This window comes from Hoplias malabaricus, chromosome 9 (genome assembly GCF_029633855.1).
Source record: "Hoplias malabaricus isolate fHopMal1 chromosome 9, fHopMal1.hap1, whole genome shotgun sequence".
Taxonomy (NCBI): Eukaryota; Metazoa; Chordata; class Actinopteri; order Characiformes; family Erythrinidae; genus Hoplias; species Hoplias malabaricus.
Window position 1 is genome coordinate 34,842,204 of NC_089808.1, and position 19,890 is coordinate 34,862,093.

The window sequence follows — 19,890 nt, forward strand, 5'->3', positions numbered from 1 at the left end:
AAAAAAGAAAAGAAAAAAAAATGAGCTATAGACACTCATTCTATCCTAGGCTGATAAGGAGATGGGATTAGTCAGAGTTGTATCGGCTGTTGGAAGCATCTGCCAGTCCACGTTGGAGCCTCGGTGGAGCCCTGGAGCAGTAAGAGCTCAGTAAAAACCACAGCGGGGTTAAAGAGCCTCTGTCTCTGTGTGTTTGTGTGGGAGATGAAGAAGGACTTGGAGGCGCAGCTGCTCTCTCCGCACAAAGAGCCGAACAATTGAAAAACTAACGGCTCCACGTCTGTTCACGAACAACAGCACAGCCGAGCTGTAATGTCGACGTGAATCCTTCACTTCTCATTCACCTGGACGACTGGAAAATGGGATTTTTGTAGCTAACGTTAGCTGGAGCTCTCCCTCCCTCCATCCGCATGAAGATAGAGAACGGGTTAGCGACCGGCGGCTCTACACCCACAGGCCTCTCAGGCAGCTCTTAAAAAAGTCGTGATTAAACCTGGCGAAGAATTATTTTTTTTAAACAAGAGACATGGGTCTAATTGTGGCGAAGCTTTGGAGTTTTTTCTGTAATCAAGGTAAGAACTTAGTAGTAGCCTTTTTAGTAGTAAATGTTGTTTTAAGCAACTGGCTAATGATAAGTTAACGGTAGATTCAGAGCCCTGACTAGACTTTTTACCTGATAATCTGGATACTGCGGTGATATTTACACAGTTACCAGTTAGTTAACTACCCTTTCCCCTTTCTAACTCTGTTTTCCAAGTAGGTTGGAAGTATTTGTTTTGCTGGATGAAAAAAAGCTAACAGTACTTCAGTACAGCCTTCAGCAAATGTACAGTATGACCACAGGTTTGTAAAATACCGTTACTGTGTGATTGAACACCGTTATTATTGTTGAACCACTATAACTCCGCAGAGATATCTAACTGTTCATATTAGCTATCACTAGCGACCTAATTTTACAGACCTGAGGTGTTTAGGATGTATATAACTATGAAAAGAGTAATGTTGTGGTAATATATTTGACTTGTTTTCGGTTAAAGCCGCCACACTATAAACAGCTGGTGAAGTGCTCTGACTGTTAGCCGGAGCTAACACGCATAAAACGTCCGATTCACTTTGTCTGATAATACACCGGAATATCTCGGACATCATCGGCTCTTGGGCTGTTTTCTGTCATTAACAACCTCTACCACCCTCTTAAAACGCACAAAATGTGAGATATTCTTTTTAACAACCCCTATAGACACAGCTGTAACGCCACAGAAAAACTTAGATAAGTATAAACTATCACACAGTTTTAAATGTGTCACATTTGGAGGCTTAAAACCTGCCCTCAGTGTAATACATACTCTCCTCCGTTTTATAAATTGGGCCCATGGTGCATTTAACATTTTGTTTCCTCAAACTGATATGTTACATTTTGTTCCCCAGTCTAAATAAAGGGTCACCTCTGTTTTCAGATGACTGAAACAACCAAACAGCTCTGAATAGACATGTTTCTTAAAATGGTACCATTCACATTCACCTCGATGATTTAATCATGCACACATTTTTTAATTCCTTTTTCATTCTGACACTGAAACACGGGACTAAGTACTGGACGGTGTAGTGTCAGCACCTTTATACTGGTGTTAATACAAATGTGCTGGCTTAGTTTCAGTGATGTCTCGTGATCATAACTCTGTGGTTTATGTGGTTTGCTGGGTTTTAGAGACTTCCAGGAAAACATGCTGTAATTTCAGGTTTTTCTGACATTCTCTTAATGTGCCACTACTCTAAATGGGGCTCAGATATAATAATATTGCACATTATATTTAAAGGCTAAGCACCACTTAATGGACCTTCATGAATATTTCACATTATTTTAGTTACTGACATATATAAGTATGAAGTAAAATGAAAATAGCAGCTTAATTTGCTTTAAAACTGACAAAATGTATTAAATTGACGGAAAAACCCGAGCTCGCTACGGAAATTCTTGAACGCGACCGTGACGTCACTGGTGGACAACAGCTGAACAACGCCGCGGTAAAACACCGTTATGACTGACTGTTATGACAGTATCTAGCTAAATAACCAACATTATTCATGACAATAGCCTAGCAATAAGCTAAACTCAAATTTAGAGGTACCGTTATTCTTGTAAATGTGGTCGAACTCGAATTCATCCGACACTATAAACCCCCGTAATGCAGCTACGTAGCCGAGTATAATCTGAGACACCGAGTTTAGCGAGTCAAGCTAACGTTAACTAACACCAACTAAAACAGGCGAAGTCAGTGTCCTTACCCTGTTTACCTCCATGTTACAGAGGCTCTTGAACACCTTTCGTTGGTGTCCTTACATGCCCATATTGTTGGAAAAGCGCCAGTGAAATGAGCTACAGATAACGGAGTGAGCGGATGGTCCTTTCCAAAGTGCCCGTTTAAAGTTGACAAATTTAGTCCATTTTCTGGATATTTAGGGATCTTTGGGCCATTTGTGCACAGATGTCCCACTGTACATTGAATGATTGCAGCCAAAAACAACACACCTTTTCCTCATTTTGCATTAAATTAAGTGCAACTTCTAGACTTGTTGTCCACCATCTACGTCACAGGCAAGACGTCTATTAGAGTTTCCGAACACCGTTGGGGGGTGAACAACGGTCTTTTAAACCTTATTCCTTGAATTAATAAGAAATAACATGTTTTTCTGGCTATCAATAAACACAAGTTAGGAACTCAAACTCCACTGTGTTTATTTGTTTGACACTTTCATAGAGCTGCTGCTTAGCCTTTAAAAAACATTTTTAAGGAAAAGAATGTTACCAGCTCCACCCAACTCTGACTTGTAGACAGACGCTGAAATGAATGGGCTGACTAATGCATAGCTGTCTCCAGGTATATTTTAATCTCAATGAATACAGTGGTGCAGGACAGTGGGTGTCACATTGTTTCCTGTAAAGATTTAAAAGGCGAAAAGCAGTTGTAGCCCAGCCCCCCATAGCTTTTGTACTTTAGAACAGACACTGGGGATCCTCTGACTCAAAGGATGTGACAGAAGGCCTGCTGCCTTGGGTGGCCCAGTATACAGAACTTGCGCATATAAGGCGGATGCCTACAGTATTGTCTTTCCATTATGTTATTCATATTATGTTTTCTTCCTGTCACGCTATTCTCTGCCTTAGCAACAGGAACTAATTCCAGGACAAGCAACTGGGAAGTCTGCTCAATAAGATCACTTGGGTTTTCTCTAGCATATTGAATGTTCATAAAACAGTAAAGTGTTTGTTTTGGATTCTCGAGTGATAATAATATTTAAGCCCAAAGATTAAGCCCATTCTGCCCATTTTTAAAGGCCCAATAACTTGGCACTTTACTATTTATTTGACATACCTCAGTCGGTTCTGGAAAAGAAATCATTCAGCAGCTGTTCACAGTTGTTTCCAAACCCATAAAAGGTCTGTGCCTGAAGCTGGAAATGATGTTTATGAAATTAAGGATCAAACATTTGTATATCCTCATCAACATTCATTGATCCGAATTCTCAGTTGTAAAAACAAGCGGCTGAAGTGTGAGGTATTTGGGCGTAGTTGATCACAGAATGTGAAAATGTTGTATTTTCAGTGGGTGGGGATTGCAGGGGTTTTTATTGATTTTATTTTTTTTTCTTTCCCTCCTTGAGACACTAGTGGAACATGCTAGTTCTGTCCAAACATTCCAGACAGAATCTTCAGATCCCTGGAATGACAGACAGATGTTCCCGAAGGTTTGCTGTGCTCAGAGCTGTGAGAAGATACTCTTCTTGTGCACAATATTTCTATCAGAGGTCTAAACAACACCCAAATGGACTAAATACAAGACGTTTTCTGTCATTGTTTCAATTAGTCCCCCTTTGGCCGTTGATAAACATTGAAAAGTGACACAGAAAAACCTTGTCGGTATTCTAAGACAGAATGAGTGTTCATGAGAGATCCAGTGATGTTCATTCACTTTCAATAGGCCTCTATCTCTCTGGATGGGATGGGCCCCTGCATCTCTCAGGATGATGCTTGCAAATTCACCCTCCCAAATGTGTTGCATGCAGTGATTGGGGGAGGTCTAGCTGACAGGTTTAATTGGCAGTGACTACGTTACGGAAATAATAAGCTTATGGTCAAATTTCCCCACTTTAAACTTGAGCCAAATTTGAATATAGAACATAAAATAAGCAGCAAAACTTTAACTCCAGGTGGTGCAACAAACAGATCAGGTTGCTGCCTCACAGTTGCAGGGCCCTGGGGTTGGGGTTTCAATCCTCAGCTCAGGTTACAGTGTGTATCTGTGTTGGTTTATCCAGGTGCTCAGTTTTCCTCTCACAGTCCACAGACACATGCTGGTAGGTGGATTGACTGAGTGATATTGACGGTAGATGTGAATGTGGGAGTGGTTGTGTGAGTGTGTGATACTCTGTAATGGACCGGTTGTCTGTTGGGTTCTGGGTACTGGACAAAACAACCTGCCTCTTATCATGCAGGTCACACTCTTGCAGCTGTACCATGCTGTGGCCCATCCATTCCCATGTACTCCAAAGAACCTGTGAAGGTGTCCTGCTTTATCTAGCAACAGATCCTTTATATGTGTTTTTCAGCACAGCTCATTGGAATGAGATCTGGGGTATTTAGAGACCAGTGTCAGTAGGATCTCTGTAACCGTTCTGTGGTGATGCACTATGTTCTGACACCTTTCTATCATAGCCAGCATTATGTTGTTCAGCAGTTTGTCCAACAGTAGCACTTCTGTGGGATTGGATCAGAGCGGATATCCATGAGGCCTGGGCTCCCCTGACCCTGTCATCATTTCACCAGTTGTTATCCTTGGACAGTTTTTTTTAGGTGCTCACGACTGCGTACCAGGAGCAACCCACAAGTCCTGCAATTTTTTTGGACAATGTTCTGACCCTAGCCTTTCCAATTTGTCCCTCAGCCCTCCAATCAAAACCGAATGCTCGCCTGTTTTTCTTGCTTCCTACACCTCAACTTCAACTTAAATGGCCTGTTTAATTGCTGCCTGATATATCTCACCCCTGCGCAGGAGCAGTTATAATGAGATGATCAGTGTTGTTCTCTTCATGGCTCAATAGATCATTGTATGTCTAAATAAAACATGGATTCAGACTGAGCTGAGCTTTTCTTTTATACACAATGAAATGTGGGAAAAATATATTTTAATTAATGTTATCTTTGTCCACCTGCTGGTACGCAGTGTCATAATCAAGAGGTAGACAATCCTCACTACATGAAGCAAATATTGTGTCTTATACATGAAATATAATGAGTCATGGTTGATACAACAGTGGAAACAAACGAACACTAAACAGTGTTCAGCTGCTGATTTTGTGTACAGGCTAAAAGCAAAATGCTGATAAGAAAAATGAAGCATAACTAGGTCTACTTTTACTGCTTTGAATAAATGTATCCTCTGTTCCTGCTCAGTCCAAGCATTGGGGGAGTGTGGGATAGTGTTGGCCTAATTCCCCTGAGCTGAGTGCAGAAGGAGGTCTCTGGAGGATGAGATTACTAATCCCATTCTCTCTTCTAATTCCCTGCATTACTGTCTCAAGCAGAGCTCGTTACCTTGTGTTCTTCAGTGTGACATTCTTTTAAACAAAGGCGAATGAGTAAATCAGTTGGTAGTCAAGTAGTTGGACACTTATCTTAAAACCCCTGGAATATTGAAATTTTGTGGGGTTTTTTTGTATAATTCTAAACTTGGGTGTTGTGTGAAACGTTCAGCAAAGTTTAAATAAAAAACACAATACAGAAATATGATAAATCGCTTCTCAAAAATGACCAGCACTGCTCTCCTCTCGATGTAGAATGGGCAGTTCTAAAAGTGGGTAATGCTTTTGTCACTATTACCCTGACCAATCACAAGGCTACCATAGCCACGCCTCCTCTCTGAGTCAGAGAGAAGCTTAGGAGCCATTAGTAAACGAGTTAGCTATCCAGCTATTCACCAAGCTATGGGGTATGGGGGTGAAAGACATAAACAGAGCAAACAGAACACAAAACAAACCTGAATGGATTAAGTCTGAGTACAGCAGAAATAGCAGCAACACTCTGTCAGCGTATTTAACAGCATATCAGCGGAGATAGCTGCACTGGACCGGCGCACAGAGTAGATTAGTAGCGGCCACATTGACCCGGCGTGTACAGCAAAGTAGCAGCATGGATAAAAGCCACACTCGGTCGGCAGTCCAGCAGAATAGAAGTGTGGGAAAGCACCAGTTTGGAAACACTCTATAAGGTGAATTTGTAGGTTTGTAGGTTCGTATATGAGAGGCTGTAAAATGCCAGTTCCACCCGCCTGTGCCAATTTACTGTGTAATGTTATGTTGTGTAAAATGACAACCGCAGTTCAGAGTAAACACACAGCAACTGCTCTTTCTCGAGGCTGTGTGTCCTTTGTGACATTCTTCATATTGATAAATCTACAGCACAGGACCGAAAGCTAGTATTCACCTCTTTGGTTTGTTAATTCAGCTGCTGAATTCAAGCCTCTCATGCAGACACATACTTTGCAAGCACAGCATGAAGTGAAATGGGTTGGGCTGGATCAGCTATACATAAGCTTGCCCAGTGCCAAGAGATGACTAGAGGAGGTGTATAAAGCCCCTTCAGCAGTTCTCTAGGTTGATAGCCCACATTCAGTCTCATATGGGATGAGTCGGTATGGATTTCGGGACCCAAATCTGACCTCACTAAGGTTCATGCTGCTGAATAATATCAAGTCTTAACTTAAATGTTTCTGTGTCTTATGCATTGTCTTGTCTGAAGAGTAGCGGCTGGTATTGAGGGGAAGGGAGGAACGAACCTTCGTTTCCTGTAAAACTTGGCATCCTCCTTTTGTGAATTCCCTGAATTTCAAGGCAGTTTAAATGCAAGGATGATGACTTCATTCAATGCAGATTAATTTTCTGTAAGCAACTTCTTGTTTGTGAAAATGGCAGCAGCCTTGTTTGGTTGGTAAATGGACTTAAATGGGGAAATCGGGTAGTTTTAAATCACCTGTCTAACTGTGGAACTTTTTAGTTAAGCATTTGCTCTATTTCAGACCAGCTGCAGTCTGCACTTCTGAACCTCCACCCACTGGATGTGGGGGCTTTCTTTGATATCAGTCGAGACCAGTGAGCCAGATCTAGAGGCAGCCATGCATGCCCAAGCCATAACACTGACTCTGAGTCATCTGCTTAGGTTCATTTAGAGTCTCTCTCATTCTCTATTCTCTTTCCATCCAAGATTATCTTCATCTCATCTGTGCATGACATTGTTCCAGAACCTCTTCTCTTTTTATCTAGATTGCTTTGCAAATTCCAGTCTGGCTTGTCACTCCTGGAGGTTTGCATCTGCTTTTTTTTGTGTTTTCTTCATCTACAAATGTCATACTTTCATCTTTAAATTGTAAAGTTTTGTCTGTGATTACTTTGAATGATATTTTTGGAGTTTTCTTCTCGACTCCAGTGATTGTTCTGTCGTTGGGTACTGTGATTTTTCTGATCTGAAAGGACTGTAATTGGTATTTGTGTTTGAAGCATCATCTTCAAAATGGCTTGCTTTTCCAAATATAAAACAATTTTGTTCTATTTGATTGACTGTATTTGTTTAGCACTTTTGTCACAAAGCAGCTTTACAGAAGTCTGGGTCCAAGCTCCTAGTGAGTAAATGGAACAAGATAGTGGCGTGGACAAACAGCGTAACAAGATTTAACACCAAATTTATCACAAACACACCAGAGTCTCCTCTGTGAATATCTCATTTCTCATTCTTTGTGGAAATCACTGGAATAAACTAGGAATGCACACTGTGGATACTGTCTGTTCAAACCAGACTCAAATGATTAGGGTTTTAGAAACCGGTAATAAATCCTAGGGGTCATTAATGGAAAAGGTTGGAGAGGTTTAAACTTGATGTTTAATTAAACCAATCTGTATACATGTTGTATATCATCCATCCATCCATTATCTGTAACCGCTTATCCAATTCAGGGTCACGGTGGGTCCAAAGCCTACCTGGAATCATTGGGCGCAAGGCAGGAGCACACCCTGGAGGGGGCGCCAGTCCTTCACAGGGCAACACACACACACACACACATACACACACTCACACTTACGGTGACTTTTGAGTCACCAATCAACCTACCAACGTGTGTTTTTGGACTGTGGGAGGAAACCGGAGCACCCGGAGAAAACCCACGTGGACACGGAGAACACACCACACTCCTCACAGACAGTCACCCGGAGGAAACCCACGCAGACACAGAGAGAGAACACACCACACTCCTCACAGACAGTCACCCGGAGGAAACCCACGTGGACACAGGGACAACACACCACACTCCTCACAGACAGTCACCCGGAGGAAACCCATGCAGACACAGAGAGAACACACCACACTCCTCACAGACAGTCACCCATAGGAAACCCACGCAGACACAGAGAGAACACACCACACTCCTCACAGACAGTCACCCGGAGGAAACCCACGCAGACACAGAGAGAACACACCACACTCCTCACAGACAGTCACCCGGAGGAAACCCACGCAGACACAGAGAGAACACACCACACTCCTCACAGACAGTCACCAGGAGGAAACCCACGCAGACACAAGGAGAACACACCACACTCCTCACAGACAGTCACCCATAGGAAACCCACGCAGACACAGAGAGAACACACAACACTCCTCACAGACAGTCACCCGGAGGAAACCCACGCAGACACAGAGAGAACACACCACACTCCTCACAGACAGTCACCCGGAGGAAACCCACGCAGACACAGAGAGAACACACCACACTCCTCACAGACAGTCACCCGGAGGAAACCCACGCAGACACAGAGAGAACACACCACACTCCTCACAGACAGTCACCCGGAGGAAACCCACGCAGACACAGAGAGAACACACCACACTCCTCACAGACAGTCACCAGGAGGAAACCCACGCAGACACAAGGAGAACACACCACACTCCTCACAGACAGTCACCCATAGGAAACCCACGCAGACACAGAGAGAACACACAACACTCCTCACAGACAGTCACCCGGAGGAAACCCACGCAGACACAGAGAGAACACACCACACTCCTCACAGACAGTCACCCGGAGGAAACCCACGCAGACACAGAGAGAACACACCACACTCCTCACAGACAGTCACCCGGAGCGGGAATCGAACCCACAACCTCCAGGTCCCTGGAGCTGTGTGACTGCGACACTACCTGCTGCACCACCGTGCCTCCCATGTTGTATATCAGTGTAGAGTTATTTTAAATACAACATTACATACAAAATATTGAAAAGTTGAATCTTGACCCCAGAACTAACATTTAAAAATGTTGAGAATGTTTATAATTGAATTAATAATGTCTTGCTTTAACGTCAGTATATTATTCATATGAACATTGTGGATGTTGCTGTCCTCTGTTTTTATTTATGTATTAATTTATTTTATGGAGTTTGTCACTGCTCAGTTTTGCAAAGTCAAGCCAGAATCACTGTCTGGGTCAGTCATCTTTGAGGAAGTAATAACGATGTAGTGTCCACTCTCGCATTGTGCAACTGTCAGAACAGACACAAATGGTCTGACCTGGCTTCCTTCCCCTGGCCTACATCTAAATCCGGAGGTGAAAAGCCAGACTACTCCTACTCTGTCTTCTACACACTCTCAAAGGATTGTCCTTACATTGGCCTGCCAGCTTTGATCCTGGCCATGACCCATCATAGTTTCCATGGCTAAGACTTGAGCGTTACTCTGTGACATGGTGTAGGCACCTGTGTGGGTCTGTTCAGCCTCTTGAACTATCTTAAAATAGAGATTATGTCTCTGTGATAGGCCCAGAGTGACCATACAATTCAACAACAAAATGAGCTGGACCCTCCTTTATGTAAGCGTGCAAAGATAAGGTTAAATGGAGCAAACCAATTGCACCAAGTGCAGAGAAATAGTTACGGATAAAATTAGTTGAAAACAAGAACAGAAAATAAAAGGGAATCACATGAACATTACTAAAAAAAAGTATTTCTTCCTCCATACACAGAGGCTTGTTCTCAACAGGCACTTAAACTGGCCGTTCTGAACAGGGCTATTTAGCCAGGGTAAGAAAAGTGCTGTGTTTGATTCTTATGCTGTTTTGACCAAAGCATGTTACAGATGTTTTATTAAGACCCCAGAACTGTTCATTTGTGGAAAACGAGGTATGGTATGTTCCTATTATACCCAGGGCTCTTTCAGCTCCCCACTCTTATTGTACTACACACACATTTGCAGCTGTACAATAAATATTTAGTTCTTCCAGGGCTCTTTAGTAAAGGCAGTGCTGTGTATATATAAACATATATACCCCAAAAAATGCATGGGTCTTGGCCTGGTGTCATGGTTCTTGTATGTGATGGAGAACCAGTCGTCCATGTCACTGCTATGCCACCAGGAAATATCTGTGTGGGAACTGTGTGCATGTAATGGGTACCATTCTCCCTGCTCTCGGACATTTGCTTTGAGGCATTGTAGCTTTCTTGCTCATTTGATTATAGACCACGCAAACAGTACACAGGCATAATATTTTTAAAAAATAATTACAAATCTATCACCTGTGCTCTGACAAACTGGACTTGTGCTGTATATTGATTACCTTTTAGTGTTTACTCACCTGCTGTTTCTAGTTCTTTGCTTCAAGAGATCGTGTCCTCAGGGGTGTGCACATTTTGCTTTTCAACGGCATCTATTTTGTAACGTTAAAATAAGAGTATTCACAAATATATGCCGTTTTAAAAATTAAAAAAATGGACTTTCATTTACTTTTTAATTGTTTATCAAGCTGTTAAGTTGATCATGTTGTGAGTGTATTTTTAAAAATAATGCTACAACTTTCCATTATAATGGTAATGTTTCTCCTGAACAAGAATCATCGGTCATTATCTCAGAAAGAATAACACTGGGTCATTTTAATTTGTCCATGAAGGATAATTAACTTTTCTCTCTGTCCTTCTCTCTCTCTTTCCTTCTCTCTCTCTCTCTGTCCTTCCCTTTCTCTCTCTCTCGACTCTCTTTCTCTCTCATTTTCTGTCCTTCTCTTTCTCTCTGTCCTTCTTTCTCTTTCCTTCTCTCTCTCTCTCTCTCTCTCTCTCTCTCTCTCTCTCTCTGTGTCTGTGTGTCTCTTGATGGTTTAGAAGTGAATGTGGATGTGGATCTTCTTTGGGGAAGATTGTTGCTGATGTCTTAACCCTTAAAGAGTTGTTGTTATAATGTATTTACTTTTTTTGGAGTATTAAGGTTGTATAAAGAGAATAAGAATCTGAATGTAGCAGTATATTTATTTGAATTTGTGCAGAATGGTGTAAGGTCAACTGATGGCTAAATAAAGTTCTCTTAATTCTCTCTCTCTCTCAATATTGAATTTTGAATCCTTAACGCTTCCATTGCAAACTCTGACTGTATATAAATGTATTATTGTTATTTTCTTTAACAACCGTTGTGTTCATTAGGTTTTGTTCTCTTATTTGCAGAACACAAGGTGATCATCGTGGGTCTTGACAACGCTGGAAAGACGACCATTCTTTACCAGTTGTAAGTGATGTCTGCTTTATGGCGAGGCTTATTCTCAGAGTTTTGATGCTGAATGTTGGGACTTCAATGCTTTTGTTGTTTTACAGCTTGATGAAAGAGGTTGTACACACCTCTCCAACAATCGGCAGCAATGTCGAAGAGATTGTGGTGAAAAATACACACTTTTTAATGTGGGATATCGGTGGCCAGGAGAGTCTCCGTTCCTCATGGAACACCTACTACTCCAACACTGAGGTAATGTTTTCAGTATCGCTGTGCAGCATCCTAGTTCAGCGTACTGTGACCTTCCATAAAGTGGCCAGCATTGTGATGAAAAGATGTAGATACGTTTGTTCTTCAGAGAATATAACTGGTATTTTCTACTTTTACATTAAGAAACTATGAGTTTAAGAAGACCAATTTTACATGGCATGTAATTATAGCCACTAAATAGTGGTTTCACTTGATATAGCATCAAAAAAAGCTAACCTGGATGACGCTAAGTGTGTAGTAAGTCTGGCTGTGGCTCTGGTGTTACGCTGGTGAATGGTGTGAACAGCAGCCTGCTCTCTGAAGCACAGCTGGTGTGTGCATGTTGAGCTCAGAGATCAGAGTTCAGTGGCTGACAAAGAGGACTGAAAGGGGAGGTCACCACCATTCAGTCCCAAAACTCGGGCATGTAATGGAGAGGTGGTGGGGGCTGGTGACTGAATGCTGTTCTAAACCACTGCAATCTGTTCAGCACGCATTCACTCCCTCAGCACGTGCTTGCATGCAGGAACATGCCGAGACTCTCAGAAAGTGCACGTTTCAAACTGAGCCTATTGTCCAAGGCCTTTTTTAAATAGCAGGAGCTGTAACCTGAACTGTTTAACATTTTTGTTGTTTGTGTGTGTGTTTGTCTTTTTCTCCTGTAGTTCATCATATTAGTAGTGGACAGTACAGACAGAGAAAGGCTTGCTATCTCTAAAGAGGAGCTGTACAGAATGCTGGCGCATGAGGTAAAGCCCTGTTTAACACCCCCACCCCCTTTAAATAAAGGTACAAACAATGGCTGCCCATTATTTACCTCAGATTGTTTTTGTTACAGTTTGTTACATTTTTTACACTCGCTCAACAAAAACCAAAACATCTTTGGCCCATAGCTTTCTGCTGAAGATACGAGTTTAAAACAAACTCTAGAAGACAGTAAACATCTAAACGTTCTCCACAAATACACTGCGTGTTCAAGACGTTTGTCACCACCCCTTACAATGGTGTATTCAACTACACCGTGGTGTGCTCATTGTATAAAATCCACAGAAACACATGTAATACACAGCCCACACCGGAGCTACACATGAGCGTATGGTTCACATGCCCAATGCCAAGTCTGGGCAAGAGAGGTAAAAATCTCCCCGTTCACCTCCAGCACTGGACTGTGGAACTGCATTCTCAGGAGGGACAGAGTGAAATCCAGTAAATTTGGGGGTCAGTTTGAGTGACATTTTTAATACAAAGGTGAACATGCTCCCTAAAATTCATTCATTCGTTCATTATCTGTAAGCGCTTATCCAGTTCAGGGTCGCGGTGGGTCCAGAGCCTACCTGGAATCATTGGGCGCAAGGCGGGGAATACACCCTGGAGGGGGCGCCAGTCCTTCACAGGGCAACACACACATTCACTCACACACTCACACCTACGGACACTTCTGAGTCACCAATCCACCTACCTACGTGTGTTTTTGGACTGTGGGAGGAAACCGGAGCACCCGGAGGAAACCCACACACACAGAGAGAACACTGCTTCCTAAACTTACCTTTTAATTTAGAAGATATGTAGTGTACAACCCCAAACATACTGAAAAATGTCTAATTCATGATTAAGCAATGACCACAGTTAAGACTTCTGTGAAGCTGTATTCTCTTTGCTATATAGAAACTTCATCCCCATTGCCTCTTTCTTATGGAATCTGAGCATCTCATGCCCATCTGTTTCGCTAGGAGAGAGGTTCACAGCTAAAACTACAGAACTACAAACTGCAGATGAAAGAATTAGTGGTAGTGTTGCAGTGTGAAGAATGCTGAATATAAAAGAGGAGCAGCTGTGAGCCCCACTTTTCTGGCGTTTGGATGAAAAACGCAGAAGCGAGACTCGTTTTTGCTGCTGCACTAAAAAAGTTGGGCTCTTTCTAAATCAGAGTTTGTTCCTTGTGTGGTTTTGTAAATTTCTGCTAAAAATAGATGTAGATCCTGCCTTATTCATCTGAAACTGTGTTGTGCCTAGTCTTTGTCCTGAAGATTGCTGCTGCTGAGTCAGTTTTTACAGCAGGAGCAGCAAATAAACTGCAGACAAAGGCTTCAAGACAAAGACTTATGAAACTTGAATGTTTGAATTTGGATGTTTCAAAGGCTGAAGTTTGACTTTCATACAGTTGCAAGGGTGTGAACAAGCAAAGGCCAGGGGGGCAGCATGGCTTTGGCTTTTTGTTACCCTTGTTGTTTATTTCTACCCCTTTTCTCCCTCACTCAAATACAATGTCACCATCCCGGGAGGGTGAGGGTAAGCACACACTTCCTCTGAAGCATGTGGCTTCTTTTTAAACTGCTGGTAATGCATCGCCTCTGATTTGTCAGCAGGGGTTGACTGGGGGATCTCCTGATGGTATAATGACTGTCTCTCAGCTACAGAGGTCACATTTGCAGATTCTCACCAACAAACTGACCATAAACCACATTCAGCATTCATTTAACACTATGGAGCAAGCCATTTGCTTAAAGGTTTAAAGGTGTTACATGCAGAATATACATTCAGTGTAATATTCCATCTCATGCAAGAATGTACACAAACCTCCACTGCATTCATCTTTATTGTATTTTAAATAATGTCATTTTTACTTTTCCATTTAATTATATTCCATTCTCTCACAGGACCTGCGTAAGGCAGCAGTTTTGATATTTGCCAACAAGCAGGATATGAAGGGTTGCATGTCTGCAGCCGAAATCTCCAAGTACCTGACCCTCAGCTCCATTAAAGACCATCCTTGGCACATTCAGTCCTGCTGTGCACTTACAGGAGAAGGGTGAGACACACACACACACACACAAAACACCTGATCTTACAGAAATAGTCTGAAGGGAAAACCAAATTTAAAAGACATGATTTGGACCTGATCTACAAGGCTAATGTAGTTAACAAGTGATGATAGCTTTGCCACCAATATTCTCGGTTTTTAAACTAAAAAAATGGACAAATGCCAAGCAAAAGTGCCAAGTATAACTAAAATACAGGGTGGGCCATTTATATGGATACACTTTAATAAAATGGGAACGGTTGGTGATATTAACTTCCTGTTTGTGGCACAATGGGAAGAGGGTCATGTGACACATCAAACTTATTGGGAATTTCACAAGAAAAACAATGGTGTGCTTGGTTCTGTAGTTTCAGGTGCTGCACATCTTGATGGTATGGTGTGGTATATGGGGCACAAAGATAGCGGGGCCATTCTTCATCAATGGAAACCTCAAGGCCACTGGATATGTGAAATTGCTACATGATGATGCGTTTCCCTCTTTATGCGCTGAAGCTGGCACGTTCCCTGAGTTTTTCCAGCAAGATGGTGCACCACCACATTATGGGTGTCAGGTCCGAGCATTCCTAGATGAACAGTTTCCTGGAAAGTGGATTGGTCGTCGTGGGCCAGTTGAATGGACCCCAAGGTCTCCCGATCTGACCCCCTTAGACTTTTATCTTTGGGGTCATCTGAAGGCAATAGTCCTTTCCTGAAATTGTCATTTCTCCTGCTGTGTTGCTATCAGTGTGTGAAGAGTGGGAGAAGAGGGTTGCATTGACAATCCAACACAATGGGCAGCACTTTGAACACATTTTATAAGTGGTCAGAAACTTGTAAATAACTCATGAAAGAATAAAGTTACATTAAAACCACACCATTGTTTTTCTTCTGAAATTCCCAATTCCCATTTGTTTTTTCAAAGTTGGATCTAAAATGGCCGACTTCAAAATGGCTGCCATGGTCACCACCCATCTTGAAAAGTTTCCCCCCTCCCATATACTAATGTGCCACAAACAGGAAGTTAATATCACCAACCATTCCCATTTTATTAAGGTGTATCCATATAAATGGCCCACCCTGTACAACAACACAAATGTAACTGTTGAATTATTTTAAGGTAGAAAGGACATTTGAATCATGTACTGTGAAAATGCTGCACAATTTAATATGAAAAGTAGGGATGTCCCGATCCTATCTCAAAAATCTGTATAGGGGCCAATCACAGCATTATTTTACTGGTTTTACTGATTTCATTGAGCTTGATGTCGGATCCTCCATTTCCTCCAGGCAGCGTGCTTTGAAAATGTTGTTGTGATCTGACTCTGTTAGACACCGTAGTGGACACACACTTCTTTCTGACTGTTCTGCACAAATGCACATTCCCACAAGTTGGAATCAGAGCTGGAGTGTGAGGGGATTAGTGTCGCCAACCGTCCTGTATTTGGACACTAAATGCAGTGTTGGACTCATACAGGGTGTGTTTTATCACATATTTTTGAAGTGAGACTGTTAAAACCATGATTTGTTTGCGACACTGCTCTCCCTCAGACAGAAGCAGGGGCAGATCCTCCACGGCTCCTAAACGGAGAACACGCTTCTCATTGGTCGTCATTTTTATTTAGCCAATCATCAGCCAGAGTTAGCTGTCCATCAGTTAGTGCTGCCGCCAATGGAATCATAGTCCCGCCTATAGGGGTTTGTTTTTGTGGCTGCGCTGAGAGAATCAGGTCAGTGCTGGAAAAAAGATATGGCTTATTTTAACACAGTGTCTAACAGTACTTTCTAAGAAAATCTAAGTATAGGAACTTATATCTTGATTGGGACATCCCTAATTCATAGTAAACTTCAAATAATGAGCTCCGTTGGCTTCATTAGCAAATTGCCTTGGATAGCTGTTCTCTGTCGTGAAGAATATTTCGTATCATGGCAGATAGTGTAGGGTACTGACTTTTGTAGGTTTTTCTCCATTCGTTTGTGTTTTTCATGTTTCAGTTTCAGTTCAGCTTCAGTTTTAATTGCTGTCTCTCTGATTTCAGGCTTTGCCAGGGTTTGGAGTGGATGACCTCAAGGGTGGGACTCAGATAGCCTCCAACATCCTTTCAGGACTGACTTACTGACAGCCTTTACCACCCGCTCTGGTGGCACCTCAGCATCACCCTCCTGGCTGCTTTTTTATGTATTATTATACATTTTTTTTTTTTTTTAAAGCTCATGATCAATGTTCACTTCTGCGGTTGACCTCTCTGGACACCTACCTCAGCTTGGAACGACCGGATTGGTTTGACGGACTCCTCGGTTTGACCAGTCTAAGTGCGTCTGTGAAAGAAGAGAGTTTAGAGCGTTTGAAGTATTAACTGCTCACAGAGAGGTGTCAGTGTCTTTGTGTGTGCTTCAGTCACTCTGCTTTGGAAAAGAAGTTCTCTACTATGATTTACGAACAGTGGATCAGTGGAAGTCTCTGGTGTATTGTATTCGGCAAAACAGTTTATGAAATACATTTGCCTAGAGGAGACATGGAGCCTACTTTTGTAGGGATTATTGTTATTATTTTTGTTATTATTATTATTAATCGGTCAGCTCATGGGTCCTGAAAGCCTGTTCTATACTTTGGAGGGAAATGTGCGTGCTGCCTGTACAGCACTTCGAAACACCACTACATATCATGAATTTATTCAAAGCATATCAGAACATGCGTTACACATCATGTAGCATTACCTCAGTCCACCAGAACTACAAAAAAAAAGCCTGTGCCACACTATTTTTAAAAAATCAATTTAAAAAAAAGCACCAACAACAAAAAATTATATTTCATGATCATTGAAATGTGGGAAATTATTTTGTTGTTAATAGGGACTTTGTTATTCATTTATTTAAGAACAAATAGGATGTGGCAACCATGTCTTTTGTCATGTTACACAATATGAGACTTAATAAGCTGTCAATATTCAAATACGTTACGGTGCTAAACGATTTCCAATGGAGGATTGCAGTTACCGAGTGGGAGTTATGCTGCGTTTACATTTGACGGAATATAATCAGTGAACAACTGGATAGTCCAGATTTTTCTATCAAACGATGTTTTTGCCAGCAACAACAGTAGGTATGCCTAGTATCGCACAACGAAAACGTACAGAGCGTCCTATTGGCTACGGCGTGTGCCCCTGTGCATCGCTCTGTAAACTCAAACGTGTGATTCACGTGAGACAAATTCACACGTTGAGGTTGAATGAGATGCAAAATTAACAGTTCACTGATGAAGACGTGACAATTGCTGATTATTCACTTACTTTCCTGGAACACGTCCCTCACCGAGTTCAGAAAACCCTTCTTACGAGGTTACGACTTGACTGTCGAAGGGTCTAAGCACAGTTGATGTTACACAATGTTCTTCAGCGCTTCCACAATAAATGTCTCCAAAAAGCTACACAGTGCAGCTTTAAATATTCCCCCCCACGTTGCTCAAGCTGTCTTCTGCTTATCACATCTTCCTGGTGGTAACGTCACCATGCCTGTATTTTCTGTGGCAGTACACCTCTGTATGTCTGTCACGCGCTGCTGATGTTTGTAGCTATTGTGGAGTGGCAGCATGGAGTCTGTGTCCTGGGCCTTCTACCCCACCCATATATGCTCTACGCTGTGGTCACTTCATAAGGATGAAGAACTGGTTCCTATTATGTATTCCTTGGCCTTTAGTGAGGATGGAGCATTAACCTGAATGTCCTGAGCTAACCACACGCCTGTGGATGGATAAGGACCTGACACTCGTGAACGTTTGTGCTGGTGCTGCTGCTAGCATTAGCTCACTGTTCCGTTTAGAGGCAGGTGACCTTTGTTTGGTAAAGGAAGTTTGGTGGGGATATGACGAGTAAACTATGGTCACCCCCCCGTTACAGGAAATGACAGACATTAAGGTCACTTAGTTACCATGGCAATGTCATGTTTAGAAACTATTACATTAAACTCAGTTTTACAGTCTGGGCTTCAAGAGATTCCTTTCCTTTAGCTCAGTTAGTGTGTTACTATCTTGTTGGTGCATGTATCACATCCAGTCAGGTCAATGATTTGAAGCAGAAAGCTTTTGCTGTGTGTGTGTTTGCATCCAAAGCTTCTCTGAATGTGTGTTCCATATTGCATTCAAGTTTACAGTGTAATTTGACTGAAGGAAGTGTCTTAGTGGACTGTTACAGACCCCTGTATTTAAAAAAAAAAAACATTATTCAGTGGTGTCCTCTATTACTTCAAAGGATTTGCTTTAGTTACAAATTATCAAGAGATGAATGGATCTTTGTTTTTGCGCCAGAACCATTTTTCTGAGCCAGAGCAGACTAATGTTTGATCTTTGAACATGGTTTGAGTTCATTCATCGAGGGAAATGCAGTTAAGATGACGCCAAAACATTTTTTGTAATTAAGAGAAATAATCTAATAATGAATATTCATGATCAATACATCAGTTGTGATTTTACGTGAAAATATCAGTAATTTATCTCTAAGCCTGTTTTTTTGCCAAGAGGACCACCATATCTAGTCTTTAAGGCCTGAGGCTTGAATGCTGAATGTTAGACTGCCATTTCACAAGCAATGCATTATTACGATACATTTCTTCACTTAAAACTTGGTAAGAGAACTTTTGGAAAAAATGTGAAATTCACACTCAAGGTCTTTTATTATTGTGATTTTGATACAAAGACGATCAAACACAGGCAGGAAATGTTTTACCTTACTAAATATCGTAACGGTTATTATTATTAATTACGAAGATCTGGGATCATAAACGAGTGTGTGCGCGTGTGCACTTTGTTTTCTTGGATGGATTGTGAGGGAATCCTGGTATCTTTCAGCAAAAGGGTTAAAGTTTACCAAGTGGACTGATGAATTTATCTGTGGTTCCGCTGATCCCTCATTTCAATGGTCAGTCCATTCAGTAAACTCTCAAATGTGCCATTTCAACACGAGCAGAAATATGTACCGACTTTTTTGACCTAATTCTGTAATTTTTTAAATAAATGCTTTTATTTTGAAATGGTCTTTTTTTGTGATCTTGATTCACTCCTGAGTAATGTGTTGGGATTCTGTTATTTCAGGAAAAGGGCTTTTATTTTGGGGGTTTTCATCCACACCTCTAAAGTGCCGTCTCAGAAGTTGGTTGCTTTTTCTTTTTTTTGCTTCTCATCGTCCGCTTCATCCCAAACACACTCAGTGATGTAAGTAACTTGAAGGGGAAATGTTATGAAACCATCACTGGTTCGGTGCATGTGCACACTAGGGATC

At 41.8% G+C, this 19,890-nt stretch overlaps 1 protein-coding gene across 1 annotated transcript; it reads left to right on the forward strand.

The window, feature by feature from the left end:
- Positions 1–18: 18 nt before the first annotated feature.
- Positions 19–19,613, forward strand: arl8 (ADP-ribosylation factor-like 8). Its single transcript, XM_066680584.1, has 6 exons — positions 19–572; positions 11,529–11,589; positions 11,676–11,823; positions 12,486–12,569; positions 14,478–14,629; positions 16,657–19,613. The coding sequence occupies exons 1-6, from the start codon at positions 527–529 to the stop codon at positions 16,703–16,705; spliced, it is 540 nt and encodes a 179-aa protein (XP_066536681.1). The 5' UTR covers positions 19–526; the 3' UTR covers positions 16,706–19,613.
- Positions 19,614–19,890: the final 277 nt, after the last annotated feature.

Coding starts and splice junctions, on each gene's coding strand:
- arl8 (XM_066680584.1), top strand. CDS start 527: ATGGGTCTAATTGTGGCGAAGCTTTGGAGTTTTTTCTGTAATCAAG. Junction 11,590..11,675: donor ACGACCATTCTTTACCAGTT/GTAAGTGATGTC, acceptor GTTGTTTTACAG/CTTGATGAAAGAGGTTGTAC. Junction 12,570..14,477: donor ACAGAATGCTGGCGCATGAG/GTAAAGCCCTGT, acceptor ATTCTCTCACAG/GACCTGCGTAAGGCAGCAGT.